This window comes from Boleophthalmus pectinirostris, unplaced genomic scaffold (genome assembly GCF_026225935.1).
Source record: "Boleophthalmus pectinirostris isolate CB_2022bp ecotype Guang Dong unplaced genomic scaffold, ASM2622593v1 HiC_scaffold_15, whole genome shotgun sequence".
Classification (NCBI taxonomy): domain Eukaryota; kingdom Metazoa; phylum Chordata; class Actinopteri; order Gobiiformes; family Gobiidae; genus Boleophthalmus; species Boleophthalmus pectinirostris.
Genome location: NW_026571070.1, coordinates 17,668,121 through 17,692,845, shown reverse-complemented (window position 1 = coordinate 17,692,845; position 24,725 = coordinate 17,668,121). Strand labels below are relative to the sequence as shown.

Genomic DNA, 24,725 nt, shown 5'->3' with positions numbered 1-24,725 from the left:
TGTAAGGGTAATAAAGGACATAACAAAGCCAAGTGACAAAGATGTAATTTGCATAGAGAGAAACAATGCATATTTTTCAAGGTAACCCACAGAGCACTTAATAGTATAAAGAATAATTCCTTCTTATTGTACAGCTAAGAGACACAGCAGAGGGGAAGGCAGGATAAGCTGTGTGTTCATGTATGTGTGTGTGCAAGCGTGTGCGTGCGCGCGCGTGTGTGTGTGCATCCATGTGTGTGTGTGTGTGTGTGTGTGTGTGTGTGTGTGTGTGTGTGTGTGTGTGTGTGTGTGTGTGTGTGTGTGTGTGTGTGTGTATGTGTGTGTGTGTGTGTGTGTGTATGTGTGGTCCCACCTGCCAGGCTCCCAGGCCGCTGTAGTGTGGCCGTAGCGTAGAGCTCGTGGGAAATCTTGTACTGGTCAGAGGCGTGGTGAGCTGCCAGCCGTTTAGGAGACAAAGTGGCATAGCTCCCTATGCCCGAACTCATCTGGAAAGGCAAGTTTTAAGACTGAGGGACTACAATACAACATAGCTTCATATACACAGCGTGATTTTGATGATTTAAAATACAAACTAGACTCGTGATACTCCCAAACGATTAGTATTATATCATTTGAGAAGCATTTGAGAAGCAGCTTAGTAAATTAGCCCCAGTTGTACAGTACTACTGCTGATTGGGGACACACAACATGAATCTATCAAATAGGATAATTAACTTACCCCGAAAATTTCCATATTTAAAATCAATTATAGAGATCGACTGATATGGGCTTTTTCATGGCAGATGCCGATTAAAAATTGTTTGGAATCCAAAGCAACCAATGACCGATATTTTTTGGCTGATATGTAGAGCCACTTTTGATAATTTTCCCCAAATGATGTTATTTAAACTTACTACAAACTCACTTACAGCCCTTTTTTTTTTAAACAAAACACCTTTAAGAGAGAGGTGTAGTCATGTTTTATGCAGCTATCTCTTCATATTAAAGAGTTTATATAAAGCTTTATGTGCATTTTTTTTAGGCAGGAGATTGACCAAAACAAAATATCGACCTATGTTGGAGATTTCAGCTGCTTAAAGTCCAAATATCAGCTCTCTAATCAATAATATATGCTCTATGAACAAACTCCAGTCAATGCATGCTCTTACAATTTAACCAAATTTATTCTAAAGCACTACATAGCTATACAATTAGGTTGTTTTTATTGATGTGACCCTGGTTATGTGAGAAGACTGTAGAAAAAACTGACTACTTTATAAACAGAATATTATAAAAATGTGCCTAATACAAGTCTGCAAGTTTTGTTTTTGTTTTTTTTTATACTATGAACCAGATATCATGTGTTCTTAATAAAGATTGAATTGAATTGAATTGAATTCTGCAAATAGGAAATTCTGAAAAGACATCACAAAAAATCAAACCTTACCTGGTGAAGAGGGGACGATGAAGCACTGGCCCCTCCCCCTGCTGCAGGCGAGTTGGAGGGAGGGGATGCCACCCTCAGGGGAGACCCACCCCCTGATGTCACGTCCACTGAGGTGCTGGAAAATAAGAGGGTTTAGAAATACTATATAATACTGGTCATATAGTATGAAATGTACTTAAGTGATAAAATGAATTGTGTTTTTGCTCCTTTTTAGCATTGACACAGTGAATCATTTGTTAATTGCCAATTTATATTATTTCAGGTGCCCTTTATACTGTTTTAAGGTGACCACACTGGATTACAGTATTGGATAGTGTATTGTTCCTAATCCTATAAATGTAATTCAGATGGATCAGACTATAGCTCCTCATAGCAGGGGCAGAATATGAAATCAATATGGCTTTTAAAAATACAATGCTGGTACCTGTAAGACTTGGCCAGACGGTTAGCGGGAGACTGCTTGTTGGGGGAGGAGGAGGAGGGCAGGCGCTGAGTGGTCGAGTAGCCTTGCGTGTCTGAAGATGATCCCAGGCGCTGGAGCTTACTCGGGGAACCAGACCCTGACCCTCCCCCTGTGAGAGGAGAGCTGACACGCTGGGCAGGCAGAGTCGAGCTGGAGTAGTAGATACCTGAAAACAGAAACATCATTATTTGCTTGTTATAGGACTTTCTGACGGGTTGTGATTGTGATCAGATTTGTAATATATAGTTACAAAGGATACTGTTCAAAGTGCATATTATAAACAACACTGAGAGAATTTGAAAGAAGACTGAAAATATGTCTAAATAGGTCTAAACTACAGGTAGAACTAGATTTTTCTATAAAATAAGACCTACAAAAAATATATTGTTCTTTGCAGAGTACATTTGTTTATCCAAATAATTACAGCCTTTGTGATTTGATCATTTTAATTTGATATATTGTGCAGCACTGTCATAATATAATACAATATATCTTTTTCTTTGTTCACACATGGACCCATTTGTTAGTGGTTCAATTCCAACTGCCTCCAGGGCATACTGACACTGTGTCCTTGAGCGAAACACCTTCACTGCAGTGTCTGCCTACACAGGTGTATGAATTTATATGTGGGTAGGTGAATGGTTCTTGCCTGTAAAGTGATTTAGTGCCAAATAGAGATTATTTGAATTTACCGCAACATTATAATTTAGTTATTACGGTACCCTGTAATAGTAAGGCATAATAACCTACAGTTCAAAGTTATGTTAACAATAGTTACTGACTAAGTTAATTAACAATATTAATTGATTCACAAGCCTTGATGTTCTTTTTTGTATTGGAAACTGGTTAATATATGAAGAGCAAAACAACAAAACAAGACTCACACTGAAGTGCTAATTAGCCTTTTGTTATGACATACAATGCAATAAAAAAGGCTGTCATAAACTATTACAATTAATAGAGGCCAAAGATGCAGACGCAGATAGCTCTTAGCATATTTGCACTTTTAAATGGTTTTAGCAACATACAGAAACTTGGAAATAATTCAAAACACAAAAGCAGTAAGTAGTAGTAGTCGTAGTAGTAGTAAGCAGAGTAGTACGCTTTCACTCTTAATAAAATTCAAATGCATGTCTGTCAGTGTCTGTGCATGAGCAAAATGCCAGAAGAATTTAAAATAAACCTGGAAAAAAAAAAAAAAAAAATGGTGGAGTTCTTACCTGACCCTGCCCCAGATTGTGATTGTTGCTGTTGGGCTGCACGACTCGAGGTCACCTGGAGGCATTCAGAGAGAAAGAGAGAGAGGGATGGACAGATGAGTAAGAGAAAGAAAGAAAGAAAGAAAGAAGGAGAGAGAGACGGTATTAGAGGCAAGAAATATGATAAAAGAGAATATAAAGTAAGGGACATCAAAAACGTTACACACAATGACTTGAGCCAGGACTTGGAGGAGTCATGGATGAACCCAGGCAAACTAGTAATGAAATCCCAACAGAAAACCAAAGACTGATTCAAAGAGACTTGCAGAGATAGACCAGAGAGACCTGGAGCACTGCTGGTTGAATTCAAATCTTTTAAGCTTTGTTCACCACCTACTCTGCCTGTAATGTCTGAAAACTACTTCACCCATCACAGTTAAAACACCATTATGTGAATTTGAAAATAAAATCATTCCAAAATTCCAAAAGATACCATTTCCACATTGATCGCTCATATTGATTTAAGGTTTTTAAAATTATCTTTTCTATGTGTGTCATGAGTATAAACCATCCGTCTTGAGTTGTTTTAATTTGAGGCAAGATTAAAAATAGATAAGTAGAAAGAAATGCAAATCTCTGCTCATCAGTTATTCTGAAATATGCAGTGAGTTCTTACAGAGGGAAAAGTAATGTGCCGGTTTGTGAGGCAAAATAACTGTGTTACAAACTGTGCCTTCAAAGCATCACACACAGCTCTATCCTAATATACTCCAGTCTCCGGAGATAGGGAGGGAAGCATATGCCCGAGGATCATCAAGACATATTTAGCCTTATGCTGAAGCTGAAAGGAAAGGTGATTGACTTGCACAGTTCACACAGATATAGTCAATTTGGAGTCACTGCTTTCCAATTTCAAGGGCCCAAGTTACGTTATTTTCTGATCTACGTTGTAATGTTGTTTCCTCATCAAAAACATAGCTGGAGTTTTGTTTTGTTTCATGCACACATTTTTAACACACAAATCCTGCATATTTAAGATGATTTCTCAACCTCACGATGTCATATGGTAATGCAAGAAGTGCTCCACTGTGTTTTTAAACTTCATACACCTTCATTAGACTCATTTGGATAATTACAGTCCTGGAATTTCTTCTTTCTATTAAACAAACTGGTAAAAGGTAGCTGTTAACTTTAAAACTACCACCTCATGACATCAGAAGGTAGAACAGAGCATTTTGAGCTTTGGAGATGCCTACAGACTAGGGTTACTCAAACATGTGTGAATGAAACAAAACACAACTCCAAATATGTTTTACATATATATGTTTTTGAGGTAAGGCTCATGAGGGTCAATTCTGCTTAATTTAGAACCTTTAATGTACCTTTCCATTCCAGTCTATTAAAAAACCTGATTACCTTACTTATATTGGTGATTAGTGAAGTTATATTGGTTTGCATAATGTTTTAAGGTAAGATTTAATTATAATGCTACAATACTAATTTAAAATAAATATGATTACATGCTGTATGTTTCACCACTGTGGCTGTTTGAAAAGAACTGTAATACTATTCAGAAGAAAATAATTAGTTGTCGAACCCTGAACATAGTGAAATCCTTTATTCATTCAGATCCATCTTTACTTCATATTCCTTTGCAAAAGTAATAGTGTTGTACTGTGGCATAGTTTGACCTTACATAAATGTAAATATTGAAATAAGTGAATGCAGTTATGTTTAAAAGATTCCCTAATTGTATCCTAAAAGTTTAATTATGCCCACAGTAAATGCACATTTTGAACATCATACAGTACAATCATCTTGTTTTAGCGCATAGGGACAAGGGTTATTAGAAAGTGTAATATTAAAACAGTCAAGGCTCTTTTCTTAATAGTCTCTACACTATAAACGTGCTTAAAGAGGCCCCCTGTGTTGGTTTAGTAGGTTATGAAGCCAGGAGATGAGACTCAAGGCACAAAAAGTCTAGGAAACCGATTAATGCTTTATGCGTTGAACACTGCAGCTGTGCTAGAGCCATCAAGATGCAAAGTGAAACATAAATGGACTTAAGAGTCGTGGAGGGAAGTAGTGAAGAAGGATGGATAGATGGGTACACCATTCAGCAGCTAAATAAATGATGAACGCAGATGAATTGTTGGCTGGCTTAACTAATACACAGAGCCCCTGACACTGTAAGAGGCTGAGAGCTGTTTCTTTGTCACTGAATGGAGCTGGGTGTTCCTCAGTAAAACAATAAGATGTTTGAGGTGCCGTGTATTCATGCATTATTAAAAGTGCATTGTGCAACTTTTCTGGTGGGTCCACTACCGTATTGCCATTGGAGATGTTATTGCTTTGTTTGGAATATTGCATGGTATGACATTAAACATTAGCCAGGCTGGCGCCACCTAGTGCCGCCGCTCGATTTTATTTCTCTCCAGCGACTAGGTCAGGAATCGTAATAAACTAGATGGTTTGCAAGAACCTCGGAAGTTGTAGATGGCGCACCAGCCAATCAGCAAAGAACTGTGAAGCCATGACGTCAAACTCAAGCACCTGTCTGGGTCCCTTTTGTGGTACAGTACAACAGTAAACAAAGCAGTTGAGATGGATGTAGACTAAGACATACATTCTGTGTTGGCAACGATTCCCCAGATCAAGGATTTAAAGCCGGAACAAAGAGAATATTTGGTGAATTTTATCAAGTGGAAAGACGTTATTGCCCTTCTTCCTACGGGATTTGGGGCATAACATACATCACGACAAAATAGCAATGACTGGTTAAATAAAAAAGTATCTGCCTACCGCCTGAGCAAATGAATCAGGCTAATTAAACATATCCAGCTAGCATTTATTCATTACAGGAGTTTCTATTGGTCAAAAACACAATAATTCCCCCTGTGAATGAGGACAACTATCCACAGATCTGAATTGTAATGTAGCATAGTGCTGTAACCTGCTTGTCTCCCTTGTCATAGATTTAATCTATATCCACATTTTTATCTAATCTGTACTGTGGAACATTCTAGACAAAGCAATAACATTTCCATGGAGATAAGTAAGTGATGGACCCTCCACTAGAAATGCTACGCAGTGCACCTTTAAAGCAGGTCCTCTCAGGGTTATAAATAGTACCCCCCAGCGAAATGGAAACACTGACAAATGTACTCATGCTGACTCAACTTTCTCAAGTATCTTCAGAGTAGTTCATTTCTAATTGTGTATATAGGAAATCCCCAATCAATCAGTTTAATTTATCATGAGTCACTTATGGTGCATTAGTTCCACTATAGCCTAAAGCTATAGTATAATCTATCTATCTATCTATCTATCTATCTATCTATCTATATCTGTATTTATATCTATATCTTTGGTCAAATTAGCAAATTAGTATTTAGTTTTGACAATAGTTTTAATATTGATTAGTATGTGGGAGAAACATTTTGCCAACCCTACTGACATACTAATATAAATGGCTCATATTTGTTTTGAGATAAGTTGTGATGAAACAGATGTTTTGCAGGCGTAAGTTGTAAACATACTGAAGCAATAATACACAGTGAACACAGAGACATATTGATTTAAATGATTGCATGTTTTATCATGCCAGTGACAACCCCAACTGCAATCCCTGACATTCAAAGCCCTTATAATGAATGCCCAAAATAACATGTATTGTCCATATATGTGTTTTGCACCTGGCTGTCAGCACCAGCGGCCTGTGTAGAGGGCTTTTCATGAACAACGAGCCCCGCTGCTGACAAGGCTGCCCCCATTACAGTGACAAGCCAAAAACATCAGCGCCAGAAATACACACATGCACACACACGCACTCATGCACACACACACACACGCGCACACACACACAGACAGAGATGATGAGGAGAGCGGATGGGGCAGAGGAGGAAGGGAGGAGGTGTAAAGGGCAGGACATACACAGCAGAAATACGAAACTACAAATGACTTTCATACAATAGGATTTCCTGCGTGCTAGTCTCTGTATCGTTTGCATTTCAATTATGCTAAGTAAGTGTCAGAGAATGGACTATAGGGGAAGGCAGCTGCAGGTAAAATGTGTTTTGAAAGACAGCTTGTTTATTTTTACTGCTTGACAAGCCACAAGCTATAGGGCAGGCAAACATGCTAGCATTTGTCTGGTCGTAAATGCAAATGGCTATTAAATGCAGACAGTAGAGTCTAATTGAAACCAAGGACAATGTAATAAGGTAAACACAGATATTCACCTAGTTAAATTGTATGCCTATGTAATATGCAAAATGTTTATCACTGTAAAAGAAGCAATAATGTAGCATCAAGCTGTTATTTAAAACACTTCTTTCTTCTTTAAAAGTTTTGGTATTAGCTGGGGAATTCGCAAATGCCATAGTACGCCATTATGTGTTAAACTTTATAGACCAGAGTGCCAAAGTTCATTCATGAATAAATCTGTTAATGTTGTTAATAGAGTTTTCAAAAAATCCAATGGAAACTATATAAAAGTGCCTAATTGCCCAAGCCTGAGGCAAAAGAAACAAGTACTTCAAAAACAGTCTACTCAAGCACTTCAAAGATTGATAGCCATTCAGAGTACACAAGTATTATTGATGCTACCCATCTTCTCTCAATTTTATTTTACCAGCACACTCTTAGTCTCTCCCATATGTATCGATGGGGTCCTACCTGGTTGTAGCTGTGCACGGCTCCCCCGACCTGCCCGCTGCGCTGAGGGGTTGCTGCGGAGGAGATGTTGTCACTGAGGGCGAGGGTCTGGTTGCTATGGTAGCTGGCAGAGTACTGGAGCGAAGCCTCCGGGGTGGAGTTGAGCTGCAAGGAACTCTGGGAAAGAAGAGCTGGTCCTATAAGGGAAAGAGTTGGGGGCGGACAGGCAATAGAAGGGGAGAGACGAGCGATGAGTTTAGTTTGTCAATATTTGAAAGAGTACGCAAAAAAGATACAAAAGAGTAAGTTGGTGCGAGCAGAGAGGAGGACAGATTAACAGTGAGAGAAGACGAGGGAGCGATTGAGAGGAAAATGGGAGAGAGAGAGCGGCAATTTAGAGCAGATAGTGCAGCAGTGCAGCACTCTGTGAGTTGGAGATGGCATACATAATTTATTAGCAGAACGAAAGAGGAGCAGAGGAATATGGAGAGTATAGGAGGAGAGAGAGAGAGAGACAGAGGATGGATTGGATGGCAGGGCTTGGGCAGATAAAAGTTGTAATGGACTAAACAACTGACAAATAAAGTACTGTCTCTGAAAAGGTTCATTGTTGTGGTTGTAATTCTGTCTTTGTTGTGCTTGGTTTGACCAATTAGTAAGTAACAGCACTGAATTATAGTTTTAACTAACCTAGCAATTGATTTAGCACGATAATGAAGGAATAACAGTATATCTGAAATGATTTAGTACACACACACACAGAGTTCAAACTTTTAGAAAACTCTGGAATATATCACTGAGGTAATACATCTCACTATATGCAGCAGGCAGTTGAGTGAGTGAACAGTTCTATTGGTCAGATGTGTGTGTGTGGGTGTTTGTACGGTTTGCTTTTATTGAAGGGCAGTTAGGTCTATGACCTGTGCTCTCGGCGGTGCATAAATATTTGATCAAGTTGCCACTTTTACTCTCTTTCCCTCACTGAATACATTACAGAGCATCCCTGTTTTTACAGATGGCAAACGAGGAGCAGCAAACCACCATCACTTTGTCGAACTTTAAAATCCTTGTCTTTAAATATATAGAAAATGCGTAGCTTCTTCACAAACCCTATATAACAAATGCTCCTTATTATTCATCTCCATATCTCTATATCCCCTACACTCTGCCAGAATCCTTTTCAAACTATGAGTCTTAGCGCTGTGAACCAGGATCAACTCCTCTGCTTCTCGCCCTCACAAAAGACTCATCTTTCTCTTCCTTGCTTGCTTTTTATGAATTATTAATCAGCACTTTCAGTTACACACACTCAGTGGGCTCCCAATTTTATCGTCAGTTGTGGTGTTTGTTGCAGTCCTGGCTAAACTGTATCAGTCACACCATATGATGTAAGTGCAGAGTCTGTCTCTGACAGGAAAGTCATCAAGTATGTAGAAATGTGCCTGCATATGAGACCAGCTAGTGCCAGACACCACATTATGATGACACTAAAGGAATGCAATATCACCTTCATAATTAGTTTACCGGTAACTAAATGTTTGTTTGAAATTGAGTTAGACAATACTCATACTGACTCAATCCATTTCATTATAATGAAGGGAGAATTTTATTCTAATTTAAATTGAATACACAATTAAAAAGTTTTGAATTGAGTTGTACAAAGCCTTGCATTGGCTAAACATTTTAGTAAAGGTTGTGTCTAAGTTGGTTTGTTCCTTTGTTGTAACAGTGCAATATGAAAAAATCACTGCTGTAATGGAAGCTTTTTATATTTTGTGATTTGGCCAGATCAATAAAATGTGTGCACATACCTGTTTCACTATTGGTAAAACTGCAAAACTTATAGTACTGTATTTGGATTATTTGTCTCTGTTCTAACTAATAAGAATAAAATATACAGAAGCTAAACTTCATTGTATTTTATCATGAATAAAAAACAAAACTTGTGTCACATTGTGGTGAGCGATATGTGCATGGCCCCTTCTGAAATGCCATCCATTAAAGCAATATCAACTATCAAAAAGGTCAGCAGACAATAAGTGAAAATGGGAATGCAGTCTTCCAAACCAGTGACCTGCAATGAAAATGCCAGCCCGCGCATTTAGCAAGTGCCCATACAACAGCCTGTATGCCACTCACGCCTTTGATTTCCTCAGAGTATCGCAACACTCAGCCATGAAGAGCCGCAAATCACTTTAAATGGACTCTAGGAATAAAGCATGGGCACTTTATTGTACAACTAATCATAATATTGGCAGCTTGTCTTGACGTAAACTGTCCACGATCCACGTGGGATTTGATGCAAAGTGAGGTGTTTTGCTTATTCTGCTCACTCTCCTTCTGATTTTGGCTGATTAACAAAAGAGTGGTTTTACAGTTGTATTTTTTACATGGACGTCTGTCATAATAATTACTATATTGACTTATCATTCAGTATATATTAGATAGAACAACATATTTTGGGTCAATTTTTTTTCTTTATACTAGCGAGCAACTTTTTGGTTGAATAAATCATTTCTATGACTCATAGATACAAACTAACTACTAAAGTGATTAATTCTGATATTTATTCACTGCAATTTGTTTTTTTAACTATATTATGCATTTAGAATATTTTTGGGGGATAATCCTGCTTTTTATTTATTGCAGTGGCATAAATTTGTTTCAGTATTATCGTTTATCTTCTATATTTTCTTCAACAATGACAAGCTTACTTACATGGTACTAACTAACAAAAATAAAAGGAAAAATAAAAAAAAACAATATTATAATAATTACAGCTATTACAACATAGTCTCATTCACATCTTCACATCTGCTGTACCAATTAGATTTCTTAGCACGACATCTCTAACTGCAAATAAACAACACAGTTAGAATCTGTCTCAGTTTTGTGCAAATGAACAAGAAGATGGCTGCATTGTACTTACTGTCGGCACTGTCCAGTATGCCAGATTCTTGTAGGGAACGAATGCAAGAATCTACCAGCTCAAGGCCTGTGGTCAGCTCATCCTCAATGTCCTTCTGTCCATCTGCTGTGGAGCAAAGGAGAAGATGGTCAGAAAGATGGATTACACAATGACAACATGCGAATCAAAACTAATATTTGTGCTGTTTCTCAGATTTTTTTTCTCAATTTGTCAAACAAATACACATGGATCAAACACTACAGATCCAAGTGTAGACTAGACACATCACCAAAATGTATTTGGACGCAATATTGCAGCTTGTCTATCCCAGCACAAACTCATTATATTCTGTTGTTAAAGACTAATGTAAAGGTGCTTCATGTAACTTTCCTGGTGGGAGGTCTGTCAAACGCTCAAATGCCTGAAATGTTTCACAGTATGATATTAAAACTTTCTATCTTCATGGTGACGAAACCAGACCAAGTTAAGGGTCAGATTTGTGAAGAGGCAACCCCGCTCACAGTCAGAATGTCTGTTTTTATAACTATTTTTGAGCTATAAAACCACCTGTATATAAAAATCATTGTATCATTAGTCTGTCTATCTCTCTAAAGCTCAAAATGCTCTGTTCCACCTTGTGATGTCATAGTTTTCCAGTTAACCTTTTACCTTGTGTTCAGTAGAGATTGGCAATTCCAGGGCAGAAATCACCCAAATGATCCTACTGAAAGTGTATGCAGTTTAAAAACACAGTAGAGCACTTCCTGCATTACCACATGACATCACAAGGTGGAAGAGGGTGTTGTCTGTTTGAGAGAATAATTCAGCCTAAATACGCAAGAGTTTGTATGTTAAACAAGTGCCAATAGAATAAAACAAAACTCTAGGTATATTTGTGATGAGGAAACAACATTACAACAAAGATCAGAAAACAGAGTAATATTGGCCCTTTATTAATTATTAATCATAAGTAATGATTCCAAATAGTATTAAAAAGTATAAAATACCTTGTGCATTCCAGCGATACTGCTCATCTGAGGAGCTGCAAAAGAAAGTCAATAGGAACATTGTTAGAACATGTGTCATAACCATGCTTTTTCATCATTGATCCATGTTCCTTTATTGTTACTTTAAGAAAATTGACACACACAGACAGCCACTCATCCACACTCACCCATAAGGGCAAAGATGAACCTTTCAAAAGTTAATGATATGTTCCAAGTATTTCAACAAAGAGTGCATTTAAAAATGAAACTACTATATTTTAAAATCGACAATTGTTACCCCAAAGAATTGTTAATTTATACCCACAGGTGCCTTGCTGACTTCCAATTGACACAGTATTGACAGGTGGTTGAAAATAAAGGAAAAACAAAGACAAGCAACTGAGAAATGCATAGCGAGTATTGAGCTAAGAGATCAATGTAAATGTAGACACAGGCACACTCGCTGTTTATATATATATATATATATTTATATTTGGACTGATAAGACTTGATTTAAACCATTAACAGTCTGTCTGGGGTTATCCTATTTAGGCTGCTTGTTATTTCACAAACTTTGTAATTGAATGTCTGTCAGATGCTGTGCATGTGCATCTTGTTACTATTGAACCATTAGTGTCTAAAATGCCTCCAAGGGTTATTTAATGTACACTGTAGCTGAAGTATATGTGAATTGGAGAATACATTTACATATGTTTATCTGAGCTTTTGTATGCTTGGTTGCGTGTAATGGACAACCAGAGATGAGCCCGTGGTTCTAAATAGCCATAATGTAACAGAGTGAATAAATCTATTTTGCTCTAAAGAGGCTGGTTTCAAAAGAATCAGTGTCACAGAATTTTTTTTATGTGACTATGAGTGGTGTTTGAATAGACTCGACATTTTATAACACATAATAGACAGCTCTGTAGTTAATTCTCCAGTCACGATAAAGAACTTTGCTTTCAAATCCAAGTGTGAATCACCAAAAAGTATTCACAATCAAATAGAAATTGGAACTAGAAATCAGACCAAAGGTTGCTGTTTTAGGTTGAGTTTAGGGCAGAGTTTTAAGGTACATTTGCTGTCCTTTATTGAAAATTGTCCCCTGCGTTTGACTCACCCTTCAACGCCACTGGAGCAAATTGTCATGAGCAATGGTGCCCAGGGACCAGTCTCCAAATCTTGAGCTAGGCTTAGTCAGGACTACCCTAAGGTGCACGAAGCAACATTTCTAGTGGAGGGTGCACCAGCTGCTTGTCTCCATGGAAATATTAATGCTTTATCTAGAATGTCCCACAGTATAGATTAAACCTACAGTATCTATTACAAGGGAGACAAGCAGGTTACAGTACTACGCTACTTTACAATTGAGATCTGTGGAGAGTCGTCCCTATTCACAGAAGGAATTATTGTATTTTTGAGCAATAAAAATTCTTAATGAATAGATGCTAGATGTAAATATTTAATGCCATACCATGGGACATTCCAGGCAAAGTAATAACATCTCCATGGATACAACTAGGTAGCAAACACTCAACCACAAAAGTTGGCCAGTGCACCAGGATTTTATCTGTTGTGCATGTTTTGGGTTGGGAGAAGCATTCAAACTCCACACAGAAAGGGAGTCAAACCCACAACCTCACAAAACAGGTCAAGACCAAGGTCATGTTGAGACATCGTGCAATTTTTAGAAGGTTGGACCAAATGAGCAGATCTGGACATATAATAAATCGTGATGACAAAAGGAAACTTGAAACCCTGAACTGTAAGGAACTCCAATTTTGCTTTCATATTAAAATGCATCAAAATCAAGAGACAAAAATTCACAAGCAGGTATTTTAGTCAAGCTCTTTACTATTTCAAGTTCAGTCTCAAAGTCCTGACCCATGAGAAGGCATGAATACAAATCAGAGCTATCAAAACAGAAATCCAAGTTTGAGCCAACTAAACTTAAACTAGTATCTGTTACAAAACCAAAACAATACAAACTTTAGAAAAACAGCCAATTGCAAAGTGAATTCATACTGCATATTTATGGAAAGCCACATTACAGGTGTGCTACTGTCATTGCCAGCCCAATTTATAGTGAGTGAAAATTATCCAGAGTCATAAGAAATCCAAAGAAAACAGGAGAGCAGATGCTACTTCCTTACAAATCAAACAGGCTCATCTGCAGAATAAACTTGGATATGCTTGACATTTAGGCATGACTTGTGTTTATCTTTCTCTCCAGATGCTGCTTCCTCTGATTCTGTTTTATTTAAAGGCCTTTATTATGCAGCACAATATCACAGTCATGCAACAGCGCAGTGACTAACAAGGACACAAGTTTGCATGCAAAAAACATTCTTTATCTGAGAAGAAATTCAATCATCCAGTGCTGAGGTCAAATTTTATGTCGCCGTGTCCTTAAAAGTCTCATAGTACGCAAAATTCTGATCCATGTTATAATGTTGTTTCCTCCTCACAAACATACATAAAGTTGTGTTTTGTTTCATTCACACATGTTTAACACAAACAGAAAACACATTGGTCCACCTTGTGATGTCATGTGGTAACGCAGGAAGTGCGCTACTGTGTTTTGAAAATCCATACACCTTCACTAGAACCATTTGGATCACTTCAGCCTTGGAATTGTCTGTACTTAACTAAAGGTAGCTGTTAACTTGAAAACTACCGCTTCATGACATCACAAGGTAGAACAAAGCATTTTGAGCGTTGGATATGTCAGACTAATAATAAAGGATTACTCAAACATGTGTGAATGAAACAAAACACAACTCTAGGTATGTTTTTGATGAGGTAACAACATTTTAACATGGCTTAAAGCTCACAAGAGTCAGTTTTGTGTAATATAGGAACTTTAAGTAATACACTTCAACCACATTCATACATGAATGTGGTGAGTGTCGATGTTGTGAAGGCTGATGGCGTAAATTGACAGCTCTATTTACGTCAGTCCACCCCAGGGCAGCTGTGGTTAGAGGAGCTGCTTACCACCATCAAGTGTGAAATGAATGAATAATGCACAAAACTGTATAGCAGCTTTGAGTGTCTGGAAGAGAACTATATAAAACGAATGCATTATAATCACATTTCAAACCTTTCCGGAAAAGATGTTTTATAGTCACAAAATACATTGGCATCCATTAGTCAGTGGAAATTGTGTGCAGTATGAAATAAGACAAGCTTTTCCATTTACTGTATAGCACAGATAGATAGATGATTAATGCATGTACCCAAATAGTGATTAAAATTATAAACTACTTAGAAAGATACTGAGATTAGATTTGGTACACAGCAGGCTTTAATAAATGGAAAATTGAATGATGTAAAAGAGGTCATGATTTTAGTACAAAAAAGAAGACAGTTTGACAATAGATGTAATTTAGCAGGGACTCTTACATAATAATCCTTTAAGAGAAAATCGTATCTGTAATTTAATGAAATGTCATTTGCACACAGGATGTTTGAACCAGTTGAAGTTCTGACTCAGAGGCCATTTTAACTAAACTCCCCATGTAGGAGTGACCTTGATTCATGTAGGCCAAAGTCAGACAAAAAGGAGGCTTGCTAAGAAAGAAACTGTGCTATTATCAGGACAAATATGACAAATACAGCTACAAACTTAGCTTTTGACCAAATGATTTAGATCTGAATAATAATCATAATTTGGAGAACTGTGTGGCATACACAATTAACATTTTGCATTTTGTGAATCACCAGTCTGTTTGTATGACCTTTCTAAATCATGTTATTGTCAAACACTTGTTACTGAATGTCATTATTAGCCTTCTAGTGTTCAAACTCAATTTCGATTTAGCATTTTTATAGTTCTGATAAAGCTCAAGGTCAAAAGAAACATGAAATTTTGTCCTGTTATTATAGTTTTTGTCAATACTTGCTTAAATGAGTATCTGGTTTCTATACTAGTTTTAGTTTATGATTTTCAATACTTTTAACAACGCACTCTGTCAAACACCAATCTTCTTCAGGCCTTGCACCACCATTTGGCAACCACTCTCTAGACTGACTGCTCTATCCTTTTGTGGTAAAACTTAAAACAGTTGAAAATCTGTCTGATGATGCAAACGGAGTCAGAGGTATCCAGTGGAGTGGACTTGGAGAAGAAGTGACGAAAAGACCCACATTGTCACGGATGAGGGACTGGGAAAAGTACTGCATTATTCCACAGCATTGCACCCTCTTGCATGCAGTGCCACTACTCCGCACAGCCCGTATAGTCACACTAAGGGTGCTTAAAGAGACATTTTAAAACTACTCCCTGCTGTCTACAATAACTGGGCAAATGTCAGCAGATAGGAGTGTAGAGAGTAAGAGTCTACATGGGATCCGAAAATCTAGTATGAGTAGTAGAAGTAGAAGTAAGATATATCTATATAAAAAAAAAGTTTAATATAGTGTTTCTTGTTTTGGAGGTATGCAAAATTTAATTATAGTGTGTTGTCTATATGTAGGGAAGGCCTTCAAGCCAAAATAAAAAAAATAATAATGTGAACATGGTTATATTTAAAGTACAACAACTCACCCTTATGTAATAGAAAATCTTTGTATATATTGTCAGGATGCCTTATTTGACACGAGTCTATTGCTATTTTTCTTATTTATTTTATTATTACCATTTATATTTTTGCTTTTTGTTATCATAATATAATGTGATGTATGAGCTACTGTGTTCAAATAGTTTCCCTTTTGAATCAATAAGGTTTGTCTAAGTCTAAGTTATCCCCATATTATTGTTAATATATTGTGTATTTTTAATAGATATATAATAGATACAGGTTCTTCAAAGTATGATCACTCAAGTTGAGGTATTGGTACTAACTGCTCTTGAGTATAATATAATCTACTATAACTACTACACCTACCACTGCAACCAGCAATTACCAGCAACAAAACAGCAAAATCATTCCTATTACCCGTGGTACTATGACTAATCAAGTATTGAGAAAGTCCTCTTTGAATATCTTGCAATAAGATAGATTACTGGAGGCCTATTGCACAAACCTCCCACACTGTCTACTGTAAGTATAGGAAGGCTTCCTGCATCTCTAGACATAGACAGTTTCCGATAGAAAAAGTTGCTAACTGCCTTCTATACATGGAACAACGGCTCCAACATCCCCGAGCGCAATAATACAGAGATTTTACTGCTTGTGCTTGTGTTGTTAATAAGTTTAGAACATAAATATGGACTGCAGTGAAGCTATAAAGGGAGAAATTCCTGCAGTAGCATACTTCATGAATCATTAGTCGGCTGTGTTAAGAGCATTAGCCTGACAGAGTTACCCACTGCCACGCACGGTTCAGCTCCAATCCTCCAGCTGTCTCCCTGCACAGATAGTAGCACTTTAGAAACACTTTGCTTCGACTTGATAAGGCTGTCAGCGCGGATGTTCAGATGCTACACAAGCAAACACGCATGCAAGCTCCTGTCTGCCTCCCATTTAAGCTTTTTGGACACAGACACCTGCTATAAACAACAAAGACTCTCTCTCGCAGCACAAGTCAAAGTGAAACTGAGGGAGAAAATACAAAGCATGTGGTTTCTTTCAAACTCAACCGAACACTATAAATGTCAAATATAGTGGACAACTGTAACTCTTTGTGGAGTAAAAAAAAAAAAGAGGTGTTAAAGTCTGCCCATGACATTTGTAGCACCTAACACACCCTGTTTCAGGTAGCAGACAGTGATGTTATATTTCACAGATAGGGCTCTGCAAATAATGCCATTTTAACCAAGATTTGGTCTTTTCTAATCTTCACTGATTTGTTTTTACATATGAAATTTCAACTAAATTGTATTGTTATAACTTATAACTATAACCATAAATCACAAATCTAATAATGCTTTAAAAAATCATAGTTAAAGGGCCCATGTTATGCTATTTTTTTGTCTGTTATAATGTTTCCACATCTCAAAAACATGTCTGGCTGAGTTCTTGTCTCCAACAGAAATAACACTATTCAACCTTTTCATGTTATGTGGTAATACAGGAAGTGCTCCACTGTGTTTTAAACTCCATACACATTCAGTAGAATCTTTTATTTCAGATTTGTCAAACTCTAACCAGGCTGGAGCCACCTAGTGCTTCCGCTCAATTTAATTTCTCTGTAGCGTCTAGGTCAGGAATCAGAATACACTAAATGGGTTGCAAAAACCCCGGAAGTGTGAATTCGGGCACCAGTCAATGGTAAAGAGCCATACGTTCTGTGTAGGCAATGATTCCCGAGATCGAGGATTTAAAGTCGGAACAAAGAGAATGTTTGGTGAGTTTTATCAAGGCCCTTCTTCCTACAGGATTTGGGAAAAGGTTAATATACCAGTTAGCCCCGTTAGCGACGCATTACATACGTCACGACCAAATAGCAGCAATTTGTTAAATTAAAACAGTACCCAGCTACCATTGAACAAATTCTGATGTGAAACCAGCTGATGAATCAGGCTAGTCAAACTCAGGCCCACGGGCCAAATTTCGCCCACGATATAATTATATTTGGCCTGTGAGATCAAATTAAATATGTATTAGAGCTGGCCCGCCGGCCCAGCTACAGATAGGCAATAGAGACATTATTTATTTAAAATGTAGTTATTATTTCATATTATGCTTGTTCTGGATTCAATGTTTAAGCAAAACTTTTATTAAACATTTATTTTAATAAGAAAAGGTTTAACATTACATATCTCAAAAGAAGAGAAAACATGCAGATGTTGCTGAAATTTCTCAATAAATATTTAATTTGGCCCACGACATAGTCCCAGGTTTTAATTTTGGCCCTCTGTGAATTTGAGTTTGACACCCTTGTTTTAGATCATTTCAGCCCTGGAATTGCCCAGCATCTCTACTACATAAAAGGTAAAAGGTAGTTGTTAACTTGAAAACTATCACTACATGACATAACAAGGTGGAACAGAGCATTTTGAGCTACTTCAAGTATGTTTTTGATGAGGAAACAACATTCTTTTCCAACATAACTAAAAGCTCACAAGAGTCAATTTTGTATAGTACAGGATCTTTAAATATTATTGTGCTCTAACGTAGATCTAGTTTAGCACTGGTTTGAAATTGTTGTGTTTTTTGGCTATACTGGTTTACATGCATAGCCAGAAGCCACTATTAAACATATTTGGAATGGCAATATTGTTAGATTAGGTTATGTTTTATTGCATGATTATCCACAATTGAAGCTGTAACAAATGACGGTGGTGCAGCACTGCTTATTGATCTCATTCATCGTGGCCCCTGAGAGGACACATGTCAAGGTCAGCTGACATGGGCTGTGGGCTAAGAGCAATCCCGTGTCACGCTCAAGGACAAATGGATGAAATGAGTGAACGCCCACGGACACAGCAGCAGGATCTACGAAACGCACGCACAATCACAACTTCCTATTTTGAACCACTGTCATCTACAAGACTCATGGACAGCTTATCCCACAGCTAGGCCTGTCACAATAACAAATTTTGAAGTGTGATATATTGCTGATGTAAATATAGACAATAAATGAAAATACCGAAACTAATTTATACCACTCAACATACAAAACCCAAGAGCAGATTTAAAGATGCACTGTGTAATTTGTCTGCTAGAGGGTCCATCACCTGCAGCTCTCCATAGAGATGTGCTAAATTGTTCCACACTATAGCCATAAATGTAGGAATGTCCATGGAGTCTTGCAAGCCAAACTACAGATTTGAGGCAAGGCAATCCCACTCACAGTAAGAATGGATGTTTTTGAGCAATAAATAACATCTATAGTTGAACGAATGCAAGACAGATTAGTTTAATACCATACTGTGGACAATTTAAACCAAAGCACTGATATCTCCATGTAGACACACAGACAACGGCTTCCAGAAAAGTTGCACAGTGCACGTTTTAAACTAAAAACTAAAACTATTCTAAATCTACAATATTGTAAAAACAAACAAACAAACCAACACACAATCTGCAATAAATAAATAGCAGAATGAAACATATTAGTATTTAGTTTGCGTCTGCAGTGAGTCATAGAAGTGATTCATTCAACCTTTTACAGCTACTACTAATTAAATCTTATCATACAGCCAAAAAATAGAAACTCATTTCCCAGTAGTGCAAAGAATATTGACCCCAAAAAGTATAAGTCGATATAGTAATTATCAAGACACTCAGTAATGCAGTGACACTTTGCACAATTTGTGTTATTTCATGTTTTGAATGTTTTTATAGTGTGTTGGTTTTATTGGAAAGCACTTTGGTCACCCTGAGCGTTATAAAGGGCTCTATAAATAAAGCCTGATTGATTGATTGATTGATGACAGGCCAAGCTACAGCTCAGAGCAAAAACACACTGCACCAGCTAAACCAAAAATGTACCAAAAATCATGTCCAGTCTGCATTTCTGCCTTTATTTTACTGAGCTATAATGTGAGTAATTAGCTTTGAATGGGTCATAACATTTCAGTTTCCCCTTAAAATATAAATAAGCCTGCAGCCATTAGGCCAGCGTGAGCGAGAGGCCAGAGTGAGGCTTGTTAAAACTAATTATTATAAGTTTTATTCACTGCCAAATTTTAAGTGCAGCACAGATATCATTGTTCTTCATCCTGTTACGGTCAAGTGCAATGCTTAAATTACCTGCCAAATCGCCAAAGGTGGACATAAAAGGAAACTGAAGCCTATAACCTGAACTAGACCTTATATAATTGTCCATAAAATAAGAGATTTTGCTTTTCAAGTTATACTGGCTAAATGTAGGCCGAAGGGTTAAAAGAGGTAAGATTGAAATGAAAAATTTAAACCACAAATAAAATATACTGTAAAGTAAATAAAAGTGCTGATTTAACATAAAATGAATGGGTCCAAAATTGCTTACAAATTGGGGTGGGCTAGGTAAAAAATTTATATCATAGTTTTCCTGGAGCCAGATTACAATCCTACATCCTAAATTCAATTCCAACCTGAAATCAATATCGGGGCATCAATATACTGTAATTGATCACACTATTACATTGGAAAAATACAAACTAACAATATTACAGTGCTGGCAAACATTTACATTCACACCAAACTAATATTATGGTAGCATACCTGTCAGTATTCTTCAGAAATCTTCCTTTCTGCTATGAACTGGAGCATTCTTGCCCATCTTTTTTGGTGATGTTTTTTTTTTTTTTTTTTTTTTTTCACATTGAAGATATTGTTCCTCTAAATTATGACAGTGTTCTACAAAATGACAAAAGCCAACAGCATTCATTGATTCTGCATTTTTTCATTAAATGATTCATGCATCTTTATATTGTGTTGTATAGATTTAATGCCAATTTTAAAGGTCTAAAGAACTAGTGCACACTTCATTGCAAATGGTTAAATCAACCTGGCACTGACTCAGACTATTGCTGAGGCTGACCAATAGGAGAAGTGGGTGTGAGTATGCTTGAGCACAGAGCCGCATTATAGAGAAAATTTCTGAATCTTGACATGTCAATTTCACTAAAAAAGCATATCATAACAGGAATGAGATTCAGTTTTATTAAATTTTTTTTCCAGCCCTATTACGGATGTAGTGTGATTTGGGGCTACAGCAAATTAAACTGTTCCTCGGATACATGTCTACCCGCTGTTTGCTGTCTTTACACCCAGACTTCATCATTGTCATCTTCAAAGTGCAACACTGTAGTGATAATCAAATGATCTGTCAATCAAAACAGAGAAGAAAGCCTGGTGCCATTGTGCGTGTGTGTGTGAGGAAAAACTATTGTATGAACAGGGCAAAATGACAATGTGTATAAGAAAAAGAATTAACCAACAAAAACGTCTTTAAACAATACGCAAAGTCAAAACATTGAAAGCGAAAAGCTAAATTGTGTTTTGCTTATGCTGATTTCTGTATGGTCTGTCACTCCATAGACTTCTATATGCTAGTATTGTGAGAGTGTGTGGGGGTAGCCATGCACATTAATCTATTCACAAGCAAATCTATTGTTCACAGGCTGCGGCTCAGTGCAAACTTTTGTGGTTCTGACAGCTTGAGTGACATTTCAACACTGTGGATGGAAGAGAATTGTCTAGTCAAGAATTCACAAAAATGTCTTCTAATGCCTGACTTCTGACGGCGGCAACAAAACCTCTACGCCTATAAAAACGCAGAAAACAATGCGTCTTAGTTTGACAACCCAAACAGAGCTGTGCAGAGTTCCACAGCTACCCTAAAGTCACGCGGGACATGTTCAGATGCAGATTTCGTTTTTAGTTTTGCTTTATGAAATGAAGAAATGTTGAACTCTATATATACGACATTCTAACTTGTCTAGTTGGGTCCCATACTTTTTGAGGTTTTTTTCCATACTCAAGGCGCTGTTACCTGATGAGCTGACAATTACTTTAAATATTACAACTTTCTTCTGTGATAAAAAATGTGATTTAGTCATAATTCTCCTTCTCTGCATACAGCTAGTTTGAAAACATTAGTCTGTAGGAGAACTCTGAAGCATATATTGATACTTTGCAGTGACATTACATGTGTCTCTATTGGCAGAATGTTCAGCAGTTACCATAGAGACACAACGCACATATTAGCAGACACAGTCAACAAGTTCGTCTGAAAACCAAGAAAAAATACAAACAACACATTTTCAAGAGCCTATGATCAATACGAGCGTCCATGGTCCTGTTTAGATGCTGAAAAACTATTTGCTACTTCTAGCTATCTTCTGACTGCAATTTTAGAGACTTGTTTAACAGAAAAAATCTGCTCAGCTAAATCAGTTCTTTACATTCCGATTGTGTTAAAACAAAGATCGGATTAAGTCTACTTTGGTTAACAGAGTTTCAAACAGAGCAGTGCTCACAGTTAGGGTTAGCCCCCAGATAACGTTGATAATATCAGCTGCAAAGTATCAATACCCAGTACTTTCAGCTTCTCATGGACTGATTTATATATTGGCAGAGATTATCTATAACATTAAGGTAATATAATATGGTTGAGTTAATTTCCTCTGCAGTTGTGTGCATTTCAATGTGGACATCCAGGGACCAGCACCTGCTTTGCTCTATTTCACCCCCTGAACATCTGCTGTGTGTGTCTAAATCACTGGGCTATTAGAGTTATTATGATAGGTGGGCTATGGCGTTTTGCACTGCACAGATAATGACAGAATACCTCCATGCATAATTCACCAGGGACGAGTGGCCTGACTTTGCGTGCCCTATTTTATTGTGTTCTCACAGTCAGGGCTGTCTAATATTTATCCTCATCGTACAAGGCTCTGCTCAGACCAACTGCTGCACATTACTGAACTAAATATAAAAAGGTCTGCTGCCAGCATTAGAGAGTGTTTAAAATAAAGTCTGACTCTGAAAGAATGTCCACAAAGAGGGTTTGCTGATAACTTCCTACAGAATATCCCTCAGCTATATCCAATCTGACTTTGTGGAAAAATCAAAAAATTTGCTTTATTTTGCTGTTTTAGAAAAGAGATATTGTTATTGTTATATGCTATTTTACACTGCTAAATAAGAATTGGATTGAAAAAATGGTGTTCTTTCTGAGGTGGATAGAGTGGTTAAAAATGCACTTGAGTGCCATTACTTAAAATAATATTACTCTATAGAAGTAATTAGTGATCCAAGAAATCACTAAAGTAAAAAAAAGTGTTTGGGAAAGCTACTACTGAAGTACACGTAAATATAAGAGTAACTGTTGGGACGTAGGTTCTGATTTTCAATATTAACACAAAGCTTTATCATTTGTACATGTACTCAGTTGCATGTAAGCAAAACTATACTCAAATATTGTTATACTATACTGAACTACATTATTCTAGTCTGTGTAAGTGTCTTAAAACTCAAGAGTAGTTTGTTGGACAAGTCTATTAAAAAGTTACTCAAGTAAAAGTAACTGAGATCTACCCTCCTTTGCTGTTTAGTCAGTTTGTCTCCCATGATTGGCAGAAGGGATGAAGGCCCCCCACCTGGTAACTATAGGTGACATTTAAATCTACACTGAAAATGACAAGCTGACAGGCTGAGGGGCAGAGGAAACCCCCAGCACATGGACAGACTCAAGGCCAATGGTGTGATGTCATGGTGGATGGGACAGCTCGGGGCTCTGGGGGGCAGGCGCCGCTGACAGCGTAAATCAGTCATCCCCAGAGGATAATCTCGCAGTGATTTAAAGGGAGTCACCGAGCCACTGCTTCCAGCCCAATGGAGGGAAGTATTAGCGTGCATGTACATAGTATATGGAGGTGCAGGGGGAGAGGTGAGCCACCGTCTCTATTAGAAGCCCCCGCGAGACTAATTACGAAGACTCACTGGCTCCATGCATCCACATCTGTAATTTAACACCATACAAGAACTGTCACTGCTCCGATGTGTGATCAGGGTAATGGCCCAACATGAGCCCCATGCTGTCAATATCTATGATTCAGGAGAGACCACTCAAAGGGCGCGCCACGGGGTATTACGCAGAGACACAAATTATGATACAATTAAGCTCAGTGGTCAGTATGTCTGCTCCAAGAAGGATGACCTCATGTTAGCGAGGAAAATGTTTCACTGCCCAGCTACAAAAAGTCAGTGTGATTATTGTTTTCACAGCAGACAAAAATGCAAAGTTGCAAGTTGCTGGGAGGTCAGGTAGCTTACTAATTAATTAGAAAGTTGTTTTCCTAATTCAGTAGGACAGAATATAGAATATAAAGTAGGGTAAAGATGAAGGTGCTCGTACAGTCAGTGAAGTGGGCAGGTCAGGATACAACATTTCCAAATTACAGAAGTTCATTTGAATACTGAGAAAAATGCAATGAAGAACACCAAAAAAAACAAAATAAACCAAAACTAAAAATAAAACACTCTTCAAACATTCAAAATTCAGCATTCAAAAACAAGTGTGTATTGTTTGAGTGAACAGATCCATGGGTTTCAGAATGATGAACAATTGGTAGGGGTGTAGCAATATCCACATCTCACGATACGATATCATCATGGTATAAACCTCACGGTATGATATTTATTGCGATATTGTGGGAAAGCTCACGATATGGTGGGGAGGCTCATGATTAGGGATGTAACAATATCCA

At 37.5% G+C, this 24,725-nt stretch overlaps 1 protein-coding gene across 3 annotated transcripts in view; it reads right to left on the bottom strand.

Annotated features, from left to right (window-relative positions):
• Positions 1-24,725, bottom strand: part of ctnnd2a (catenin (cadherin-associated protein), delta 2a) — a 260,843-nt gene that overhangs the window by 136,080 nt on the left and 100,038 nt on the right. For all 3 annotated transcript variants that reach the window (XM_055150733.1, XM_055150734.1, XM_055150735.1), the window contains 7 exons: positions 11,660-11,694; positions 10,674-10,778; positions 7,766-7,941; positions 3,110-3,164; positions 1,851-2,055; positions 1,427-1,541; positions 353-485 (listed from right to left, as the gene is read on the bottom strand). In XM_055150733.1, coding sequence (XP_055006708.1) covers positions 353-485; positions 1,427-1,541; positions 1,851-2,055; positions 3,110-3,164; positions 7,766-7,941; positions 10,674-10,778; positions 11,660-11,694 — 824 coding nt within the window. The remainder of the gene's footprint in view (positions 1-352; positions 486-1,426; positions 1,542-1,850; positions 2,056-3,109; positions 3,165-7,765; positions 7,942-10,673; positions 10,779-11,659; positions 11,695-24,725) is intronic.